The sequence below is a fragment of the Phoenix dactylifera genome, chromosome 1 (genome assembly GCF_051530095.1).
Source record: "Phoenix dactylifera cultivar Ajwa chromosome 1, Ajwa_hap1_PhDact_Kaust_v1.1, whole genome shotgun sequence".
Lineage (NCBI taxonomy): Eukaryota > Viridiplantae > Streptophyta > Magnoliopsida > Arecales > Arecaceae > Phoenix > Phoenix dactylifera.
The window spans coordinates 56,751,743-56,773,703 of record NC_143190.1 but is presented as its reverse complement, the minus strand read 5'-3'; the positions used below and the strand labels follow the sequence as shown (position 1 = coordinate 56,773,703).

Sequence of the window (21,961 nt, the reverse complement as noted above, 5' to 3'; positions counted from 1 at the left end):
GATCACAATCTCTTAGATTTTGGTGAAGGCTATCAGAACAGCCAGAATGGCCCATCACCCTGCATACTTTAGCAGCAACTCTGGAATCCGAATCACTAGTTTCACATGAAGCCTCCCCCAGCAAGCCTACGAATCCCTTCTGCGATGTCTTTGTAAGACGGAAGCGTCAAAATGTATTCCATTCTTAGACACAGCCTCAAAGATTATTACCCTCATCTTATCTGCATGTTTGTGTGAACTTGTCTTCCATCTTTTGTGAGTAGACTAAGCGTCAAAGATCTACCCAGTGTTAGTGGAAACAATGATCATGTTAATGCAAGGGCTGCGAATCTCCACCATCATGCAGCTTCTCTGTATGGTTCAAAGGCTGATGCACGAAGAAGGCTCTTTTATTAGTTACCCCGTTTGGCATTTATGACTTCGGTCAGCTCATTCTTAGGAAGAGAATGGAATACCACCAAGATAATATCCAAGTGACGCTCAGGAGTGACCTTGTTCTTGAGTCTGGAGTCACCCAGTGAGGAAGTTCCATTTTCCAACCAAAATCACAAAATATGATAGCATCAAACTCATACGGTGAAATAATGCTACTTACCATGGCCGCTGGTAATATATAAAAAAAGCAGCCTCGACACAATTTAGTAATAATTTGATTTCATAATCATGAGGTCCAGATAAGCAGCTAATGTAGGGTACATCATTTCGATGATGCATGTTTTTTTTTTTTTTTTTGGTTTTATGGGGTGGGGTCCGTGCCTGATTTATGATTACAGATACCGATCGACAAGCACCTTGGCATAACTATACTTGCAATGCGAACAGATCAACTCTTTTGAAAAACGAATGGAATGAAATTATAAGACTACAATCGGAAGAAGCAATACCTGTGTGCACAAGCGATACATATCGTATTGTAACTACAGCTCGGAAAATCTATCTCATGCAGAAATACAAACATCAAAAGAATAGAAAGATGAAAGAATATACTCTTCAATGCCAATGCACCCCATTGGCACGCTAAAGGATAGAAAATATAATAAACACGAGGATGCAGGGATGGAGAAAAACCCAATGCATTTGTTGGAGAAGAACAGGATTGACAATCATCAATCAATCATCTTCCTTGCACAAGGCCACTGAAAACTTGACTATTTCCAGCCAAAGCCGCTTCCCACTCCACGGATGAAAGCAGAATATGGGACACAGAAATCACCACTTGCTTCATGTCCGGCCTTAAAATTGGATCTTCATCCACACATTGCTTTGCCAGCATAGCCATCTTAACGGCAAAAGCAAACACAAGAATCAGGTACAGCCACCCTTAATTTTAAGAGAGGAAAAGAAGTGCCACACAGAATGACAAACAAAGTGGCATTTAGTAAGTAATATTCTATGTTGATTTGTAGGAAAAACTAGAATAACAGAAGATGGAACCTAATCCGGTAGTAAATGCAGATCTAATCTGCAAAATTCAGACAATCAAGGGCCAAGAATTCCACTGATGACATCCAATCGGGTCAGGTTACTTAAAAAGTAGTTAATAGAATAACAGCTATGTTCCTAACCAAGGAAGTACATATGTGATAATGGAGATTGCTCGTAGGATGATATCTACTTTAAGCTGTTACAGGCCAATTCTATGATAAATTAGCATAACTAGACCAAGAACTCATGACACCAACACTGAACTGTCCTAGATGATGCAATCCACAAAGGGGGAGATAATTGCTAAGGAATTGATAGCTTCAACTCCATAAAGAAACTTGCTTACTATGAATTCCAACACATAACCTGCAAAAACTTGTTGGAAAAATTTAAATGCGCACACGGCCCGCGACTCGACCACGTGCGCGTTTGAATTTCGCGAAATGCCCGCTGGGACGTTCGCGAAATCACCGCGGGTGCGTCCACAGAAGGCGTGGATGCGTCCGCAAAAAGACCAAAAGACCCCCGCTCAAATACCCCTATAAATACCCCCTATTTCATCCTATTCTGAACACGAAAATTTAGAGAAAAATATCAGAAAAATTCTAGAGAAAAGTTCTTCCTCTTAGCCACTTCTGATTTTTATTTTTGCAATTAATTTAGTTTATTTTATTCTTTTTATTTCGTTCTTCGCTGGATCTGCAAGTCCAATTGGGTTTGATTTAGCTTCTTCCAAGACGTACCGAAGAAGAAGTTTAGGATCGTCATATCTCTGAGGAGAATTGCCGGGAGACCCATACGTGGGGACAAATACTTCTTTGGGACAACGTCTACGCGCTTCGACCTGCCTTCAATCAGGCTATTTCCTCTTATTTTTGTTTTAAATTTAATATTAGTAGATATGTCGGATTTGCAATTTTATGATTTAAATTTATTAAATGAATAGATTTATTTTGTGCTAGAATAGATTTCTTTTGTGATAAAATAGATTTATTTTGATACCGAATAAAAAATATATATATTATTTCTTTTAAGAATTTCTATTAATTGTAATTATAGATTTATTTGCTTAGTTAGGTGATATATTGCTAACAAAACCTACTAAAAGAAAATGAAATAAAACAATTTAACGTCATCAAAGATATCATATTGGGTAAGCACCCCACTCAGCCCATTTCGAGTCCACTGGCAACCAAACCATCTCAGCTATTTTACTATTCATGCTTGTAGCATACAAATATTTCTTCTAGTTTCACTTCATATCTATCTTTGCATTACTGCTGAACTCATCTTATCCTCACGGATCTTACTCATCTCTGAAATTTGAAATCATAAAAAAACATTCTTATAGCTAAATTATCAATATTAACTTCAAGACTCAACGGTATAGGAAGTTTGAATGTTGCAGCCATCTATCTTTATTGTATCCACTCACTTTAAATTTACCGGGGGCATCCTTCTCTCTCTCTCTCTCTCTCAGATGCGAGATTTCAGATCTTCATGCAGATCAGTTTGGCGTCAAAGCCCTTGCATGGCTATGAGATCTGAAGGTTTCAATCCTTAATGTCATAATATGTTTTTATTTGAAGCGGCAACCAAAGCTTCAGGGTTGAAGGCATAAATGTGAGAACAACCACTTCAGCATACAGCTATATATAACATATATTCAGCAAAATTTGCTCAGCCACAAAAAGATACTGTGCAAATAGAAACATCAAGTATAATAGAGTACCATAAAATTTTAATTATTTTTTACCATTCATGTAATTTGTAATTGAGCATTAGCTGTTTCTCTAGTATAGATGGTGCATGAGCATGAATAACTATTTAACCTTTCAATGCTTACAAAACATGGAATCTGTAAAATTACTCACCTTGTAGATGCAATCATGAGGATATAAATTCATGAAATTGGGATCAATGTAGTCTTTCAGGCTAGCCATGCTCATTGAATTTGGGGAATTCTTCAGAGCTCCTAGCATCTGAAAAGTTGCAACGCAAAATAATTCAGAGGCTCGAGAATCAGATGTGTTGGCATAATTGTCTCATACTTCTGGTAATACATGAGGATGATAACATGGTATAAATACATCAGCAAATCTATAAGACTTGAACACAAGACTAGGCAAAAGATATTAAATTTCAGATATCTGAATCAAACATGAAAAAGGTGGCAAATCTCTTGATCTACAACAATATGGAAGGCTGTAATGAGAATAAGTCCTGATACCACTAGGTCAGCAATCAGTTCCTTGTCCTATCGATACAAGTAGGTTAAATTTTTATGGTATGTATTCAATTTCTATTCCAATATTTAGTCAAAATGTAAAATGAATTGTATAAACAGAAAATATGACTTGATGGCTTTGCATAATGATGTTGCTTCCTTGTCTCACTAGAGCATAATAATAGCTGATAAATTCCAGTGTGGACAACTGAGTCAAGAATGATAGCATAGGCATGGTCATGGTGCAATGCTAATGAAGAGGTGGCAGAAAATGACCACAAACTGCAAGGCTGGAATCATGGGAGAGAGTTTAACTTTGGTAGGAATAATTGAATAATGATGCATAAAGCAACCCCAAATATTTGGGATAAAGCTTGATGGTTATAGTTATGCATCTCTAAGCTCCTAGTGAGAATCAGACTTGGCAAGTTAAGCGACCTATAATTCAGAGACATCAAACCACGTTAAACACCACCAACAAACAAGGCCTGCAGAAACAAATGAACGTAAGCTGGGTAATACCCATCACCAAAAAAACCCTCTTCTCTTTTTTTTTGCCGTTTTGTTTTTGTTGACTCAAATGCAGTCTTCGAAACATGTACCTGAGAAAGCAAAGAATCATATTTGCAAAAGTAACTTGCATTAGTAATCATAAGTTGTTATGGAAACCATATATTGTTTCTTTTTCCTAATTTATATTGATGCATTATTTTGCATCCTTGAGTTTAGCAGCGATATATCAGCGATCGATGGTGGTTTTTTTAAGAAAAAAGTGTTAAATCATTTGACTCCTACAAGTTATAGACGTATAACTAAGAACTAAGATTCCAGCAACAGAATAATTGTATCATTGTCCCAAGAAAATAGTACAGTCAGGAAAAACAACCTAAGAGGATAAATTTAAATGTACCAAAAGACAGAATAAATTTATATGTTTCTTTTAGAGGTATCAAGTTGTTGAATGTAGACAGTTACAAATTCTCAAGAACAAAACTTACAATTGATGCCAAAGATCGCCTCTCAGAATTGTTTAAAACCATTGCTTCTGTTCTTGTTATTGCTTCTTTGCCTGATATTAGCTCAAAAAGGACAACCCCAAATGCATAAACATCACTTTTTGTGGTTGCCAGACCATCACGCAAGTATCTGTGCAAAATCGAAAAAAAAAATTGTCAAGAAAAGTTTCTGACGGAAGAAGTTTTCGTGAACCTAACGCTTAAAGATTTACTTACTCTGGAGCCAAATAACCAAAAGTACCAACAACTTTCGTGGCAGATGCTTCTCCATCACCAGTTTTCACAACAAGTTTTGCAAGTCCAAAATCAGATATCTACATGAAGTAAGAGTTAATATGTGCACCTTACAGTCATAGGAATATGTAAGTGAAAATAAATTTAAATCACCAAAAACCTTTGCTCTGAAAGAACTATCAAGCAAGATGTTGCTTGTTTTGATGTCTCGATGAACATAATGATCTTTTGTATGCTCGTGAATGTATTCCAGACCTCTAGCTGCATCAAGTGCAATTTGAACCCTAGAGATCCAAGATAATGATGTATGACCTGAAGATAAAATTAAAGATGAATTGCGCTCAGCATTTATTTTATATTGATATAAATAAGTGCACTCACCTAAGCAGCAAATCTAGTAATTTGTTGTGGCAGATGATTGAACTTGTTATAGAAAAGAAACATGGCTCAGATTTACATATCTATCATGATGTGAATAACTTCTAAATCTAAAGACAATTAAAAACTGACAGTTATCGCAGTGCTGAATTTTGAGTTTAAAATTGTGTAAGCTTCTTGAGGAACACATAATAAGTATCCATAAGGGAATTTGCAGTGCAGTGAAGCTTCTCCAATATTGATGCTTCACCATGCTAAAATTATGTAGGAAAAACTTAAATAAAGCTGGCAATCCTCAAATTAGCTTCAATACATCATATATTTTGCTCTTCCCAGTTTACTGTTTTGTACAAACTTCAATCTATCACTTTTATAACTTCAACCATTTAAATGAAAGCAATTATGCTTTTGAAATAGCAGAAACCTTACATTTATGCATTTGCCTTCCTGGGTAGCTTTGTATTGTTATACATTACCATAATGAATGTGAATATGAAAAACCTGAGCAACTGCTGCTTTGCTCATATTCAATAATACAAAATAATGCAAATGAACAAATGACATATGCAGGAAATAGGAATCAGCAGATAAAGTCATTAGGTACCAAAGAAATCTATAAACATCTTGGTTGTTTAGAACCTTCTTTTGTGCACCCAGGCATATTGCAATGAAAACATCAACTCTGCAGACAGGATCTGCTCAAATTAAGAGCCATAGGTTTAAGAACAATGAATATCCACAAAAATCAGATGGGTGTAAAAGAGAAGTTCATTTCCCCTATCATGGACCTTGAAGGGTTGCTAAAATGGATTAATGGTTAAGTGGTAGAGAAAACTATAGTGATATTAGTAGTACTTCTAAAGTTCTATTAGATAGATGACCTAATTAGAGAGGTTAGAGAGACTGGAGAAAGACATAAACTATATGCAACAGCAACAATGCTTGATACATGACTTTGGTATATATGAATTCTTGATTATCTAAATCAAGTAAAAGGATATAATGAAAGGAAAGTAAAAGATCCTGGAGAACCTGTTAAATACTGCAGAGTTTCTTTTTTCAAAAAAAGATGCTCCTTATAACAGTATAAAGAGTGTCTATAACTATTTCAGTACGCCAATAGTATTGAAGGGAGCCTGTGCTTTGTGAAGTCAACACAAACTATGCTTCCAATATAATTAAGTAGAGGTTGCTTAAAATATATAATTAATCAATGAAACAGGATCTTGGATAAGGAAGAAAAGCTGGCAAAGCAGTTGGTCCAGTTGCTAGGGATATTACCCACAGGGTGCATATGTGCTGGTTGTGGACTTCAAGATGTTGGCCTTCTGTTCTCTTGTGGTGCCTCAAACCCTAAATCAACCTTTTTGAAAATATTTATCTGGGAAAGGGCTTGAAGGCTTGCCCTTTTAAAAATCTATATTCAAGTTCTAAATCTGGTGCATTTCGTCTTGAAGAGGATTTGGGCCTTAAAATCACCTCCATCTCTTGTACCACCTTCACAAATAGTGAAATCCCACCCATACACACACACACACAGAGAGAGAGAGAGAGAGCATGTCTCCACCCTTATTCCCAAAAGTATCATCATAGTAATTCAAGCGTGCCATATAAGTATCTAAATCACTTTGCCAATTGAAAAATAGGATACTCAACATAAGAAGTATTCGGTGAGTATCACTATCCGATACATATCAGATATGAATGCAGCATGCAATTGAAAGAATACATGCTTCCAAGCAAAACCTGCCTAGGGTAGTGAAGAAATAAGATCTTAAATATGTGCTTATTACAGGAAAATTTCCTGAGAACTATGTTCTATCATCAATTTGTTTGCAAGTAGCACAAAATGGACTTTTGGGAGTCATTACTGTTTTAGTAGTTTATATGATCTTACCTTTATTTTGTGGATCATGTAAATGATTCTTAAGCGAACCCTTTTGAGCATACTCATAAATGAGGAAGAGCTCGTCATTGCTTGCTGCATAACCAATCAACTCTACCTTGACAAAATTTAGGTAAGTGAAGAAGGTTAATAATACAGAAGTCACTGAGAATAGGTTGAAGTCGTAAGCATTTTTAGCATGCTAGGACTTATACCAGACTTGCATGATGAACCTTGCAGAGAACTTTCACCTCCGCTATAAATTCCTTAGTTTTGGTAGCAGTCATTCTTTTTATTGCAACCTCCTAAAGGTCATGGTTATCATAGATGAGTCGTTAGCAGTCAAGGTATTTAATAACACATGATATATAGACACTACAAACCTGATCCCGAAGCACTCCATAATACACAGAACCATATGTCCCATGACCAAGTAGATTGGAATCAGAGAAGGCATCAGTTGAAGAAAGAATCTCTTCATGTGTGAAAACGATAGGCTTCTCCATGTCAAATGCATCAGCCACCATACCTGTAGAAAGGACAAGATCAAAAACTAGTAAAATTAGTAATACATGAAGAAGGGGTTGGGGGAGGGGGGGGGGGGTGCGTTGTGGTAGAGGGAACCAAGATTGGAGAAACAAGTTGGTAATGTAATCCAATGGCTAAAGGTTTAGACAGGCTGGACTTTCAACAGGTCTCAAAACAAACAGAATTATGCGCATGTAAGAATATCATATAGCAATGTTCAATAAGTAGAACCAATAAATGGTGATGCACATTTGACTCCTCAGTATAACCACAAAACACGTATTAGCTGCCAACAGAAGGATAACACTAAAATGTATTATTTTGGCATTTTGGAGTGACATGATAGGGCTAATGGTCAAGTATCAACAAACAAATGTGATAATGGGACCATGGTGGATCTAGGTTATTGTCTTTTCACCAAGTCAGGCAGGCTGCAAGGAACGAAACGTGAGTCCTACTTAAAAAGAATATAACTTACTTTCAAGATATGCCACACTTAGGTTATTGCTATTCCTAATATATTGTTCAAAGGCTTGCTATAGCTACCAATGATGATATTTATACAAGCTCATACATTATTGATATCAATATTAATTAAATATTAATGCTTCTAAAGATTCACATGATAATACTGTAATTAATCTAAACTAATTCTTTTATTGGAAACTTGTATTTGTAAATTATTAGTAGTGTCATAGGTACTTGATTCAATCCTACTATCAATAGTAATACAACTGTATAACAATACATGTGAATCTAGTTCAAAAATTTTGCCACAAAAATGAAAGCAACTCTGTATATCAAATTTCATCTTCTTCCCTATTAGTATAGACCTTAAGTCTAGGGTAACCTGAAAGGATTTTTCCTTTCTTGTTTCATGATCTAAAACTGCAGGATGGTTCCAATAAGACAAATTCTCCTTCATGCCAGCTAGTTTTCCTGGCTCCACAAGCAAGCACCTCTCTTGCCCAACGTTGCTTTGACTAAAGGCAAACACAGCTCATAGAGTACTAATATCTGGTTAGCAAGGAGGAATACTAAGTTCTCAAAATATGATATCACTTAAACTAATAGGCCACCGGCATGCTTACTCTAAGCTAATGGCAAGAGCTCTCCACACAACTACTGTGCTAGGGTTCAGTCTAGGCGGAAAAGAGCTCAACCAATTTGCGGGCACTGGATAATCAGCCCAAAGCCACTCTTCGTCCACTAAGTCAGAGAACTGAATTCGAGATAATTATCTATATGATGCTGTGAAGACTGCAAGCTGTAATCTAACTCTCGATTGGTAGCCTTTCCTAAAGATCAATTATCCACTAGTTGCAGCAAGCTGCCATCCTACAGTCCAAAATATGTTCATTCATCTTTGGAATCATGATTCTCCTCTCTTTCCAATAGTTTCTATCGCCCCTTGTTGCTGGAGCTAAGAAGATCGACATTGAGATCAGTCCAAATCAACTCAGTTTTTACAGCCTTGGATTTTTTACAGAAATTAGCATTAGTGAGCTGTTGCAGAGATAATACTTACTGCAATCATTCTTTCTCCCCCCAATAACCAATCCTTGAGTCAAGTTTGGACATGTACTGGACTAGAGAGCCGAGTCTGGTGCTCAAAGCATGACCCCCAATTCAGAGTGGTGTTTCATGGTAATCAATTAAATGGCTCCTCCCTAAGTGTGTTTAAGAGAGAAAAGTAGTCAAGACAAATATTAACCAAGGCTGTGAATAAGCATAACTGTCAATATATTTTTTAGACCCTGTAGCAGAGAAAGTTACAACCAACACAAGATCTCTTTCCTATTGCTAAAAGCAAGGATCAATCCTACAGGCTCAAGGTTGCAAATACCCTTCTCAGGTAATTAAGTTATAAGCCCTTCTTTTCATATGCAAAACCAGGTCAGAAAATTACACTTATGCATACAACAACCAGTCTAATTATGTCTGATAGATTCAGGAAGGTCTTTGAGAAAGTCAGCAGCCAAATGCGAGGGACTAAATTATGATATAAACAAACAGCATATGTCGACATGATGGGCAAGGAAAGAGCAATGCTTGCATACAAAAGAAGATATGGAATAGATAGCTTACTGACCTCTGGGAATACTGACATGTTGATTGCCTGTTTCCCCGTTTGATGGCTTCAGATTTGCGGATTTGCAGCAGAGATACCTTCCTGAGGCATTAACAAAACTAGTGCTCTTGAGGATGTGGAATTTATGAGAGAGAGGCTGATCAGGATCTTTTGTGTGCCTTCTTCGATCTTGGGAGCAACAATCAAGTGATCTGAATGATACGCATGAAAGTAGAGTCACTACAATCAGCAAAAGAGCAGCTCCCAGACTCCCAAGAACCCATCCATATGGAAATCTGGCAGAATGTTGCTTTTGATTTTCTGAAAAAATAAAAATTTAAGCCACCAATCATCACTTAATATTCAAACAGGAAGGAATTTAATATTTAAAAAAAAAGGGATTGACATGAAGTGGTTCCTAAGACACTAGCATTGTTGACACCATTTTAAGTCCTAAATCATGCATTTTAAGTTTTGGCTGTGCAAAAACTCTTTCTTTTAACTATCTGAGAATGAGAAAATAAGGAATAGCAGGTTTCAAAAATGAATGATCATATATGCATCGTATCCAGATTTAAGCGACTCATCAAAAAAAAAAAAAAAAAAACAGATATCAGTGATGAGAAACAAGGAATTGGAAAATAAGTATATAAGTCACAGATTATTCTACATATATAACCTTTGATTTAAAACCTGTGAAGTCATGGAGGAAAAAGAGAACCATAAGATGTGTGCTTCCAGTAAAGGGCATAAAATATTGAGAGAAACCTGAAGGGAGTCCATAAATATGATGTGAATCCTTTGATCAAAAATTTTGAAAGCATTGTTCGTAACTGTACTAACCCACAGACTGAACATTTAACAACTCATACCTGAGAATGTATCAATGATTGGCGCAGGAGCAGGAGCAGGCGCAGGAGCGACTTCTGTGCGCACAGGCAGCCCAGGAACTGAAAGAAGAGGGAGGAGAAAAGTGTGACGGTGCATTTAATAATCAAGGCTGGTGACTTTTGTTAAGTAATACTTTAATCTTCAATATGTAAGCCACAGAGAAAAAAAAAAAGAAGAAGTAAAGAATCAAAATATACTGCAATATTAAATCAGAACTCCCTTTTTCAGAAAGATACAGCTTAAGTTCTTCAAGGAAATTAATATGGTATGGACATCGGCCATAAATTATGAAATATTTTCCCTTAGGTACCCACAGTGGAAAGTGAAAACTTATCAGACATCAAGAACGAGAATTTCCTATCAGCTGAATGTAAGATTCTATATCGTCATTTGAAACTTTCAATAGTGCCCTTCAACGAAAAGAGCAAATTAAGGGCATCTCACTGTTTTGAAATCTCTTGGTTATATTTTATGACCCCTGCCCCAGGCAAAAGGGAATCATATAAACTGATAATGTCAATTGGAGACAACTTATAAGCTACCAATATAAACAGGAACATGAATCACCACAAGAGAAGGCATGTCAAATGAACTGTTGAGTTTAAGACTTTGTTCCCATGGATCCACCTACCCATTTAAAGCTAACTCCTTCCATAAATATATGACCTTAAATTTCTTGCAAGATGGTCCATATATTAAAGATTATCGCACCCTTAATTGTTAAATCTCCCACATGTAACATCATTATCTAATCGATTACAGCTATCTCAAGATGCACCCACCTGTTTGAACACCAGTTACTCAACCGAAGATATGGGAAACGACGCTACGATACAATCTCCTAAAAATTGGGGGAAAAGGATTCCTACTTCATAGCCAAATCTTTTCCTTGAGCAAACTACAAAAGCCAACAAACTTACATGACCAAATTCTCTGATCGGCAGCACTATTTCCATTGCAAGAAACCGAATCTAAAACTATGGCAGCACAGCAAAGTTTACATTTTTTTTTCTTTTAATCTGCACAAACCAATCCATGGAGCGTAGAGTAAGAATAGACGAACGGTTACCTGAATTCAACGGAATGTAATAAACATTGCCGACAACTGCATCATTAGGACCGAGCATACCATTCACCGTCTCAATGCTATCCATGCTGACCCCAAACCTGCTCGACAGGGACTCGACTGAGTCCCCCTCCTCCATCACGTAGCTCATCAGATAATTCCACAGCCCACTGGAGCACCCGCAAAGAAGGTGCAGCGAAACCACGGCTCCTAATCTTGCCCTCCGGGTCGAGTTGGGCAAGAACGCAAGCCCACCATAGGCTTCGGTGACCATGGGGTACACGAGGCCCTCCGCCTCCCTCATGGTAAAGGTGGTGTTGGTGAGGTACTTCTTGATGGAGGACAAGCAAGAACAGTTCTTGCTGATGAAAAGGTAGCCGGGGCTGCTGGCCTCGTCGGCGGTAATGTCATTGGGGAATACATCAAACATGCTCTGGATTTGGGGGAGGGTGGTGTTCGGATTCGTCTTGAAGGCGATGAAGGAAGTGCAGAGGCGGGTGGTGTCAGTACAATTCAGCGGTGTCGAAGACGCCAGGCAAGACGGTGGATTTAGGAACAAGAAAGAGACGAAAAGAGCGATCTTGATGAGCTCCATTGGAATTTAGCAGAGGAAGTATGAATTTAAAGAAGAAAAAAAAAATCAAGAAATATCAAGAAAATCTAACGATATCTACAAGAAACTCCAGACTCCATCAAGGACATCAGGAATCGAAGCCGAAGGATAAAACCAAGTGCGCTTTGAAACAAGAAAATTAGGAAAGAAGCATCAAGAGAAGAGGGGAATCCAAGAAACCCAGTCCAGAAAATTGCAACGGTGATAAAATCAAGGATAACGTTTTTCTTTGGAGGAAAACGAAGCTGGAGAACAAAATTTTGACGCGAAAATTAGGAAAGAAAGGAGAAAGGGATCAAGAAAGAGAGATCAGGGGAAGCTGACAGAGGCTGGAGAGAGAGAGATGGAACTGGAGATGGAGACCTGGGGGAATGGAGAGAGATGAGGTGGGTTGGCTTTTGAGGGGGTTTGAAGGACACGAGAAAGCTGAGGGACTGTGAACTCAGCAGCATCCCAACTCGCACTCTCTCTCTCTTCTCTCACTGTAAAGACAGTTAAGTGAGAGAGAAGACGAGAGCGTCAAAAAAAAAATAAACGCAGCTGAGCCGAGGCTTTTAGGGCGGGGAGATTATTTGGACTCAGGACACCCGACACCTGAAAATAACTTTGTTTTTTAAGATATTATAGAAATATCGAGAACTCGAGGGTGATTTGAGAAAGATTAGTTTAGTGGTTGACTAAATTAACCCCGATCTACCAACTTCGTAACGTGTGATTCCTCTGCTGTTCATGATTCTACCATGGGCACGGCAGATGCTAAAGATAGTAAAATTGTAAAGTCTAATGTACAATCTGAACCTTGCTATCGGTTTCTATCCAATTTTATTTATAATGATCAAAATAGTTTATATCGAATCTAAAAATTCTCCTAAATTAATATATTTTATGATGCAAATTTGATCATATATCTTGCGAATGTTTTGCAATATTTGATACTTTGTTTTGTAGAAAGAAATTTTGTAATTTGGGAAAGGCAGGAAGATGATCCCCTGCAAATGTTTGTTCGAACTTGATTTTGAGTTGCTGGATGTATGCTTAACCTAGAATCACCAACCAGACATGGGTTCGTTGAGTAGATACCATTAGTGTAAGGACAATTTGGTCGTGTTGTAAGTAGATGAGGAATTAGTTAATAATCATACGTACGGGGTTGTTGTGGGAATTTTAATTTATCTCCGAGAAAAGATGCGACAAGACGCGAGCGAGGACAGCTCAAATTGCGAGGCACCCTCAAAGCATAATCTATCGTGCCAAACAGTTGTGGAGGACGCGATAAACAGTGAAATGAAGCGATTGAAATGACGACTTTGGACGGGTCCTCACCAATTGATCGCCGATTTGGAGGGGAAATCATGACCCGGCCGAACCGACGAGCCTCTGTCGCATGTCGTATGCAATCAGACCCGGCCGCGTGACAGGTGGGTACAAGTCGGCGATGATGGAAGAGATTTGACGATGTTTTGAGGAGCCGTGTGAGGCCCCCGCACGTGGGGTGTTGCAACCGTCGGATCTGGAGGGAGAGACGTAAGGACGACGTGGCAGAGCAAAACACATAGTTCCATCAAGTTCGCACGTACAAGTAAATGTCACGAGAGACGTCGGCTCTGAGAGATGCCCTCGGCCTTCCAATGCTTCATTTGGAGGCACAGGAGGATCTTTTTCACCGAAATGGAACCGAGATCTTTTGTTGGGATGCATACGATTCCATGGGGCATCGCGCATGCAGGCCATCCTGCTTTTGGAGGGTTGCAGATCCATCCAATTTCGTGCGTATATATATATGATGCCCAGTGTATGATTGCAAGGGAAAATGCATGGAGAGCCATTGCCATTTCGATGGCCCCCCCCCCCTCCCCAAAAAAAAAAAAAAAGAGACCGTAAGTTGTGTTTATGGTGGTACTCGCCAATAATGTGCGCTGAACTTTGAACTGCTTGAAAAGGTGTCTCTTATGTTAGGTAAATACTAGGTACGAATCGCTTCTCCTCGAAGAAAATTCGGCCACGGTGATTGAGTGGATTTGAAGTCAGAGGTGTTCAGTCGAGAATCGGCCGTTGCTCCACGATATTCGAAAAGAATTGAAAGAGTATAACTTCTACCAGGCCACACACGTATTGCAGACTAAGTTGCTTCCTTCATAGCTCATCATTCTTGAAGTTTCACCTGAACAAACCACAGGGCTATGTCAATGCCTTTACGTAGTATTTTGTTTTCTAATTTTATTGATCGTATTCACATCCGTCGTGTGTGAACACCGATATATCCAAAAAAAAAAAAAAAGCATGGACAAAATCAATCCATAAATAGAAAATTGCAATATTGATACAAATTATTTTTTATTATATTAAATAGAAAATAATGTATTTTTAATTTGTATAGTTAATCATTGCTATCGTAGCTAGTTGTCCTTTCTCAATTTGGTTATCATTCAGTAAACATTTCACTAATAGATTTTAAATATTTCTATATCATCCGTCTAACCCAAAAACTTTAATTTTGTAAATGGTAAACGCCACAAGGCCCCCAACCAACCCACTAAACTGGTCTCCAATCCAAACACACGACCGTTGATATCATTATTTGCTTGCTGCTTACTTCTACAAAGAATTATTAGATTTCTTCTTTAAGCATGTCCCTTTGGTAGATTAATTGTAAATTCCTATGCTCAGGGTGGCATTCTTATAACTTGACAATGAACAGAGAACCCAATAAAAAAAAAGGTAACATTAATAGTTAAGAACAAGGACGTAATTGGAGGGTCCCAGCCCTCATTCGGACTCATGTGGGCTGCGCGATACCCGGATATTGCGCAATTATTCAGAAGAACGGGGGTGGGGCGGACGAAGAGAGAGAGAGAGAGCAATCATGGAAGCAGGCGAGCAAGCAATCTTCCAGTCTGGAATTCTTCTTTAGAGTTCATGCCTTCTTTCCGCCTTTAATCTCTCTTCAAACTAGTGCTTAATTAATCAGTATAGTGTCGATGCCTTTTCCCTATGCATTCTTTTTTTTCTCTAAAAAAAAAGCTTCTTGTTTTCAGCACTGGGTCCAATAGATCCGGTGAAAGTATCAGCACTTTAAAACCTTACTGCTATGATCAAGATAACAAAGAGAGAGGATTAATGTTAGATTTGAGCACAGTGTGGGTTGGTATGAAGCATGTGGCAGGTCATCGCTTTTTGAGGACGAGCCATAACACAGCGGCGTGGTGGTAGATTCGGTCCTTCTTTATTTATTAGCTTTTGGAATAAACTGGAGGCGGGGGCATCGAAGGTGTGGACCTTGGGAGAGGCCTTTTTTATGCAACCATTCCTCCCAAAGGCGTAGATGCTGTCTGTTCTTCTTAGGGATGCCCACGGCTTATTAATGTGATTCTTGCAGTGCTTAATTTCCATGACGTATTGTTAAATTGAAAGGTGATACCTCCACAAGCAGCGGAAGTTTAGCTTATAGAGCGTCGCAGTTTAGGTTGTTAGTATTAGAGGTAATTCTACAACTCTCTGTAACATTTTTATTACTGTATATCCTCTGAAACTCTACTGTTCTAGGCTGATTCCGCGAGGTTTAAAATTGTATGCTTGAAAGTTTTGAAAATATAAAAAAAACAATGATTAGTGGTGAGATGGCATTGCAGATAAAATACGTGTATCGTGAGGCCAGCGGGGTAGTAGATTAGATAGCCTCTGTTGGGGGGAGCGAATTCTGGGATTTAGTCTCATACTGCTTGAGTAACGAAGAGGGGTGTGCCTTAAATGAGGGGTGACTCATTTCTCTTCAGAGGATTTTTTTGGACAAAACCGTGAGAGTAGCGTATGACGCGCCCAAAGCGGACAATACCTCTGAGGAAAAATACGGTTACTTTTTGGTCTCAACAGTTAGCGTCGTCTGTGAGAAACCTCCTCGGCCCTGTAAAACTGGAAGGTAGAATGCTGCTTTGTGGGGGGAAGTGGATTTCGGGATTTAGTTCCATACTGCTTGAGTGACAAAGAGTGTTGTGCTTTAAATAGGGGATGACTCTTTTCTCTTCGAAGGGCTCGCACCACTCCGAAAGATCTTCCCTGAACGTAATAGTTTTTTGTTCTTTTTACTTTGTATTGTTTACTTGATGCTGATGTAGCTGGCTGTGCTCATGCTAGGGTAGTGTGAGCAGTCATTTCACCAAAAAAAAAGAAAGAAAGGTTCTTTTGGATAAAACCATGAGAGTAGCGCACGACGTGTCCAAGGGGCTAGTACCTATACGGATTCCAAAGATAGCGTACGACGCGTCCAAAGCGGACAATACCTTTAAGGAGAAACATAGCCACTTTTCGATCCCAACAGTCTCATATGCGACTAGCTATTCTAAGGAGATTCTTTATCTAGGGTGGAGAAAATTATTCGGTGCATTTCCACACTTATTATCTTTTTGATTTTTTTAAATATATTTGAATACATCAGCTTCGAAAAAAATAAAAAAACAAAAGCATCAATTTTTATTTTATTTTATTTTATTTGGGTACTGAGCGTAAGAGGATGAGGTGGTATAATGATATCGCTGACAGGAGTGGACATAGATTTTGGGGTCGACGGCACAATGAATGCACGTTCGTGGGGTAAAATAGTGATGGAGGACATTATGAGAAGCATGATGGTGGTGGTTGAGACACTACCTGTAACCAGCTGGCCTTGAGTAACTTGTACCTTTTTTTTTATTGTTATGCCGTAGAGGTGCAGCTTCAAAAAAAATATTTACTATTTCATCGAAAAAAAAATATTTACTATGCTCGGTGATCCACTTGCATGGCAGAAAAGAAATTTATCATTCCTAGAAAGCTGGCTTGATTTATTTTTTGGAACTTCTTTTGTGGAAAAAGAAAAATATTGGTCTCATTAGTTCGTGGAAAAGTAATGACGACAATGATGGCGCATATGGTACATATTTTTCATTAATATGGCAAAACATTCTTTCAAAAGAAAAAAAATTATCTTAAATATTAAAAAATGAACTAGATACCGACCACGTCTACTTCAAATATATTAGAATTAACCAATTTCATTTGAGTGGATGAAATATGTACCTTATATGCCATCTTTGTCACCATTATTGCCATTGTCTCCCGGCTCCCCGTCAAAAATAGGGCAGCTAATTGTGGATCATAGGTAAGTGTTGATGGGAGGCAAAACGGATCCTTCTACTCCGGCGCAGAGTTACCCAACGCCGACCGGGTAGACCTCAGAATTGAGCAAGCCAAATTTCAGCCTGCGGATGATCGAGCCGACCTCAGCCAGAGATCAGATTGACCTCAAATCCTATCGAAGGCCAAGCCGACCTCGACTAGAGGCCAAGTTGACCTCGGACCCCACTGAAAGCTGAGCCAACCTCGGCCCTGTCAATTTTGATCTCGTCAAAGATACCACGGATCCCATGCCCAGGCGGCCAAGCGAACAGATCGTGCCACGTGGCAAATCCAGAAGCTTCCTCAGCAGATTTTCCTGGATCGTGGTGTTAAAGGCCGGTCATTATGATGGCCGCCCAGGGGACAGAGCATTGATGACTGGCCCCTTGCATACCACCAGGTAACGCCTCGGAGTGAGTGCACACACAATGCATTAAAGAGCTCCCTCGACCACTTTCGCTTGGAACGACGTGGCGGATCCTTAGAACAAATTCGAAAAGATATCTCCCGAATTTTTCGTCCGCGGGATTGATCTTCATGTTGTACGCCGCCTCCAATTGATGGCTAGCTGGTCACGAATCGACCCAAAATTTCAGATAACGGACGAGACCCTTGCCCTATAAAAAGGAGGTAGGGAGAGGCCTTCGATAAACCATTATAAGCTGTTATAAGTACTCTAAGTCATAAGAGACCATCTAAGGCACTCAGAAACCTCTCCAAAAGCTCGGCTAACTTAGTCATTGGATGGCCTTCACTGGAATATCCGGCCAAAACTTTGTCCAGGTATTCAGGAACGCAGAAGGTGACCCTCTTTCTTCGTCTCGGCCGGCGTCTTCCCGTCTACTTCCGGCGTGGTCACCCTCAAGCCAAATTTCAACCACAACAAGTATCGTGTTAAAAAATAATATGGGATACATATCAATGTCCAATGCAGAATTTCTATGCAAGTTTTAAGGTGTAAACTTTATTGTCAAATGAGTACTACCGGAACTATCAAGTGTTCTCTAGTTTGTTAAGGTTATTCTTACAGCTTCTCGTTCACCGAGCATTTTTTTTATTGAAAACATTAAATCCCTATGAAATCACAAACTAAACTCAGGGGACTAACGCAGGTGACTGCCCATTAGCCTCCTTTTTCCACACACACGCGCGCGCACACACACACACAGGTATATCATGCATGTAGTTCTTGGGCATTTTTCTCAGCTTTGCATTATTGGTAAATTTAATCTTGAGCAGAGACTTATGTACATACTCATTGTTAAGATTTTTTTTAAGATTGCAACGCAGTTAAAGTTAATTTTGGCAACAACTATTTCCCCATCCATGATGAACCTTGCCACTTTGAGCGTTAGTGGCTTCACCCAGCAATCAGCATACTCCAAGATAGGTTTTCTTGCCATCCAGTGGTGCGTTTTCAGCTTCCAAATCCCAATTGATACAAGACTTTCTTTATGACTTCCCTTGTCAGGAGGCCCATTGCGGCCTCCAACTGCTACCCAGAGTCTTCCTCAAAAGCTAGCAGCGGCCCTGGCAAGTCATAAGGTAAGTCTAAATGGAGTTGGACTTGAATTTTAGTTGGGCGAATTTGTTGAGTTCTTAGGTTGGGCTAATTCAAGCTCTTTCACCTCATCCCTTGATTCACTTTATGGACAAGCTGTTGAGATTAATGGGCACAAACTCACTGTATCCGGCTTACCAATTAAGAATTGGACTCATTCAGACATTCCATCAAACACATCACAGGCATGAAAAGATAAGCACAAAGACACCAAATTTACGTGGTTCGGCAGCAAGTGCCTACATCCACGGGGAGAAGGAGCAATCCACTATATCAATCTTCCCAATAGGGTACAAACATAGATACATAAGAGCCCAAAATATGGACTGCCAAATGATCACAATAGGAGGCAAGATAAAACCAAATATAAAGCAAGAAACAACCTGATCGGATCACCCTTCTACAGCCACAATGATAGATCAAAAGTGTAGTATGCAAATCAACCTTTCTACAGCTCCAATGGTAGATCAAATGAGTATCAAAAACATACATTCCCTTGTTGCATTTACTGTGAACAGCAAAGAAGAAAGAGGCTCACGGAAACAGGGAAGTCACAGGAAGAAGCCACGGTTGAAGAAGAGAAGAAGGAAGAAAGCCTCCAGCGAGTGAAGACAGAAGGGAACCCAAGTCGAATGTTGCCAGGAGACCGAGAGCGCACGGGAGGATGAAGAAGATGGGTGCGGCGGCGGCTGAAATCCCTTTCACCCTAAAAACAAAACAAAACCCTTCATCCCACAGGAACAAAGGAATGTGTACCTTATATATAATGGGATGTCATTTTGCAAATAGGTCCCTCTCAAAGCAACTATTTGGAGCAAAGTCCAAAATAATCAACACAAGCTATCTCCTAAGCATAGAAATAAATTTCCATTCCAATCCTTTGTCTACCATACATCTTGGCCTTGCCAAGGAAGGGTTCACCTTCCTTCGCGCCAATCCGGATCACACAATGGTTGCTTTGAGATATCTGTGCATAGATTGATGGAAAAGTTTGGAGTGCTTGGAGAGCTATGCATAGTGTGATCTAAGAGGCGACGCCATGAAAGAAGATCCATCATTCTTTCGGACGAAAGAGACGACCTCAGGCCAAAAAAAGTCTAGTTTTAAGCTTTGTATGTTTAGTCTGGCCTCTGACTGAGTTCAACCCTGAGGTCATGCCGTCTTGGATATAAGTGAAATGGGTCCTGAACCTGGCCAGAGACAGCCCATTCTAAGCAACAGAAAGGGAAAATTGTCAGCCATGCCTTTCCACGGGCTGCGAGAAAGTGTCAAGCTGTCCATCTGGTGCAGAGAACAGATTCACTTTTTTTTTTTTTTTGCTTTGGGATTCACCTTTTCATTTCTAATTCACTCATTAGCCTGAAATATTCTGCCCCCAAAACTATTAATTTGTCGGTGTCGCAGAATGTTGGGGCGTGCGCTAATGAATATTCGCCGGATTGCTTACAAAATAAGCATCACAAGCAGATTTATGTTCAGGCCAGGAACTACAAGATTGCACCAAAACTGAAGGTTTATAACAGCTTTGGTCAAGGCCCAGACTGACCTAATTAGCTGATGTAATAGTGAGGATATGTGATGGTATGTGTTTAGTCTCATTTCAGCTGTGAACTGCGTACATCTTGAGTATTTATACATGACCAAAAAATTCGAATAATAACCTTCTATTAGCTTTCTTAGAAAAAGTCGTAAGTAGCTATGAATAATATCAAAGTGGACTCGACTTATGGCTTACATAGATCAATAGATACTATAGTATAAGTCCATTCGAGCGGACCACGACCTTATCTTGGTCTTTGCGATTGGATTTGCGGTACTTATGATTGGATTTGAGTAGATATGAATTCTTAGCATTGCAAGGATGACAAGACTAAAATGGGGGAAGTACATGTTGATCCGGGCTAGCATGTATTTAGTCCCACGTTAGCTATGATTTGGATGGATCTTAGTACTTATACATGAGCAAAAAATTCAAATAATACCTTCCGTTCCGGTGAGATCTAGATTTTGACAATTATACCCTGACATAATTGATGGGCTTTGAAATGAAGATCCACGGCACAGACCCAACTAATAGTTGGAAGATAAATGAAATGTAATGCTATGCGGCTCGCATCATATATATATATACATGAATAATTCTCTTGCCCAGTGGCAAGTTAAGATTAGTGTAACTTATGAATTTGTGGGCAAACATAGCTTGTCGATTGATTATGCAGCCGCTAAATCAGCAATTATGGACCCAATGAACTTTTCATGTACAGATGCTTCGAAGCATTTTTCATAAAGGAAACAACTTAAAGTGACAGAATTTGTGGTACCAATGGTTTATATCATTACAAATGCGCCCTCTGTAGCAGCAGGTTGGAATGAGAAGAGTCTTCATACTGCAACATGATTATTTGCTGCCAAATTAAGGAGCTCAAACTTTCCATTATGACATAGACCCTGTTAGCTGTATAGCTTAGTTGTACAACAATTGTGTACAACTATATTGATTAGACTATATAGCTGCGTATAGCCTCCCTCTGATTAGACTATACAGTTGTGTATAACCTCCCTCCCATCTATAAAATGGGAGTTATGGCGCCATTTGTAAAAAGACATGGAATAAAGATTGTATTGCCTTCTCTCTATGTTTTCGTATTCTATCAATTGCTGTTGTATCCTCGAGTCTTTGGCTTTCTCATTTGGGGCATGCTCCTCGTGTTCAGTCTTTGGCCTCGAGTGGTCATTTGGGGCAAGTTAACTTTCAACCTTTTGATTGCGTCTCTTGTCAATTAGGAAAACAGAATGCTTTATCCTTTAGTAAAAGTGTTTCTTCCTCCACTGCACCCTTTAATTTGATACATTCTGATATTTAGGGACCTGCTCCTGTTACGACTAAGGGAGGATCACGATATTTTGTGATTTTT

The 21,961-nt window shown here is 39.1% G+C and overlaps 1 protein-coding gene across 1 annotated transcript; it reads right to left on the bottom strand.

Annotated features, from left to right (window-relative positions):
- Nucleotides 1-830: 830 nt before the first annotated feature.
- LYK3 (protein kinase family protein / peptidoglycan-binding LysM domain-containing protein) lies at nucleotides 831-12,930 on the bottom strand. The gene is made up of 11 exons (XM_008812265.5): nucleotides 11,725-12,930; nucleotides 10,637-10,714; nucleotides 9,786-10,085; nucleotides 7,549-7,694; nucleotides 7,381-7,470; nucleotides 7,178-7,283; nucleotides 5,063-5,214; nucleotides 4,885-4,982; nucleotides 4,651-4,798; nucleotides 3,300-3,407; nucleotides 831-1,279 (listed from the first exon to the last, which is right to left on the bottom strand). The coding sequence occupies exons 1-11, from the start codon at nucleotides 12,314-12,316 to the stop codon at nucleotides 1,115-1,117; spliced, it is 1,983 nt and encodes a 660-aa protein (XP_008810487.1). The 5' UTR covers nucleotides 12,317-12,930; the 3' UTR covers nucleotides 831-1,114.
- Between the last annotated feature and the right edge of the window lie 9,031 nt (nucleotides 12,931-21,961).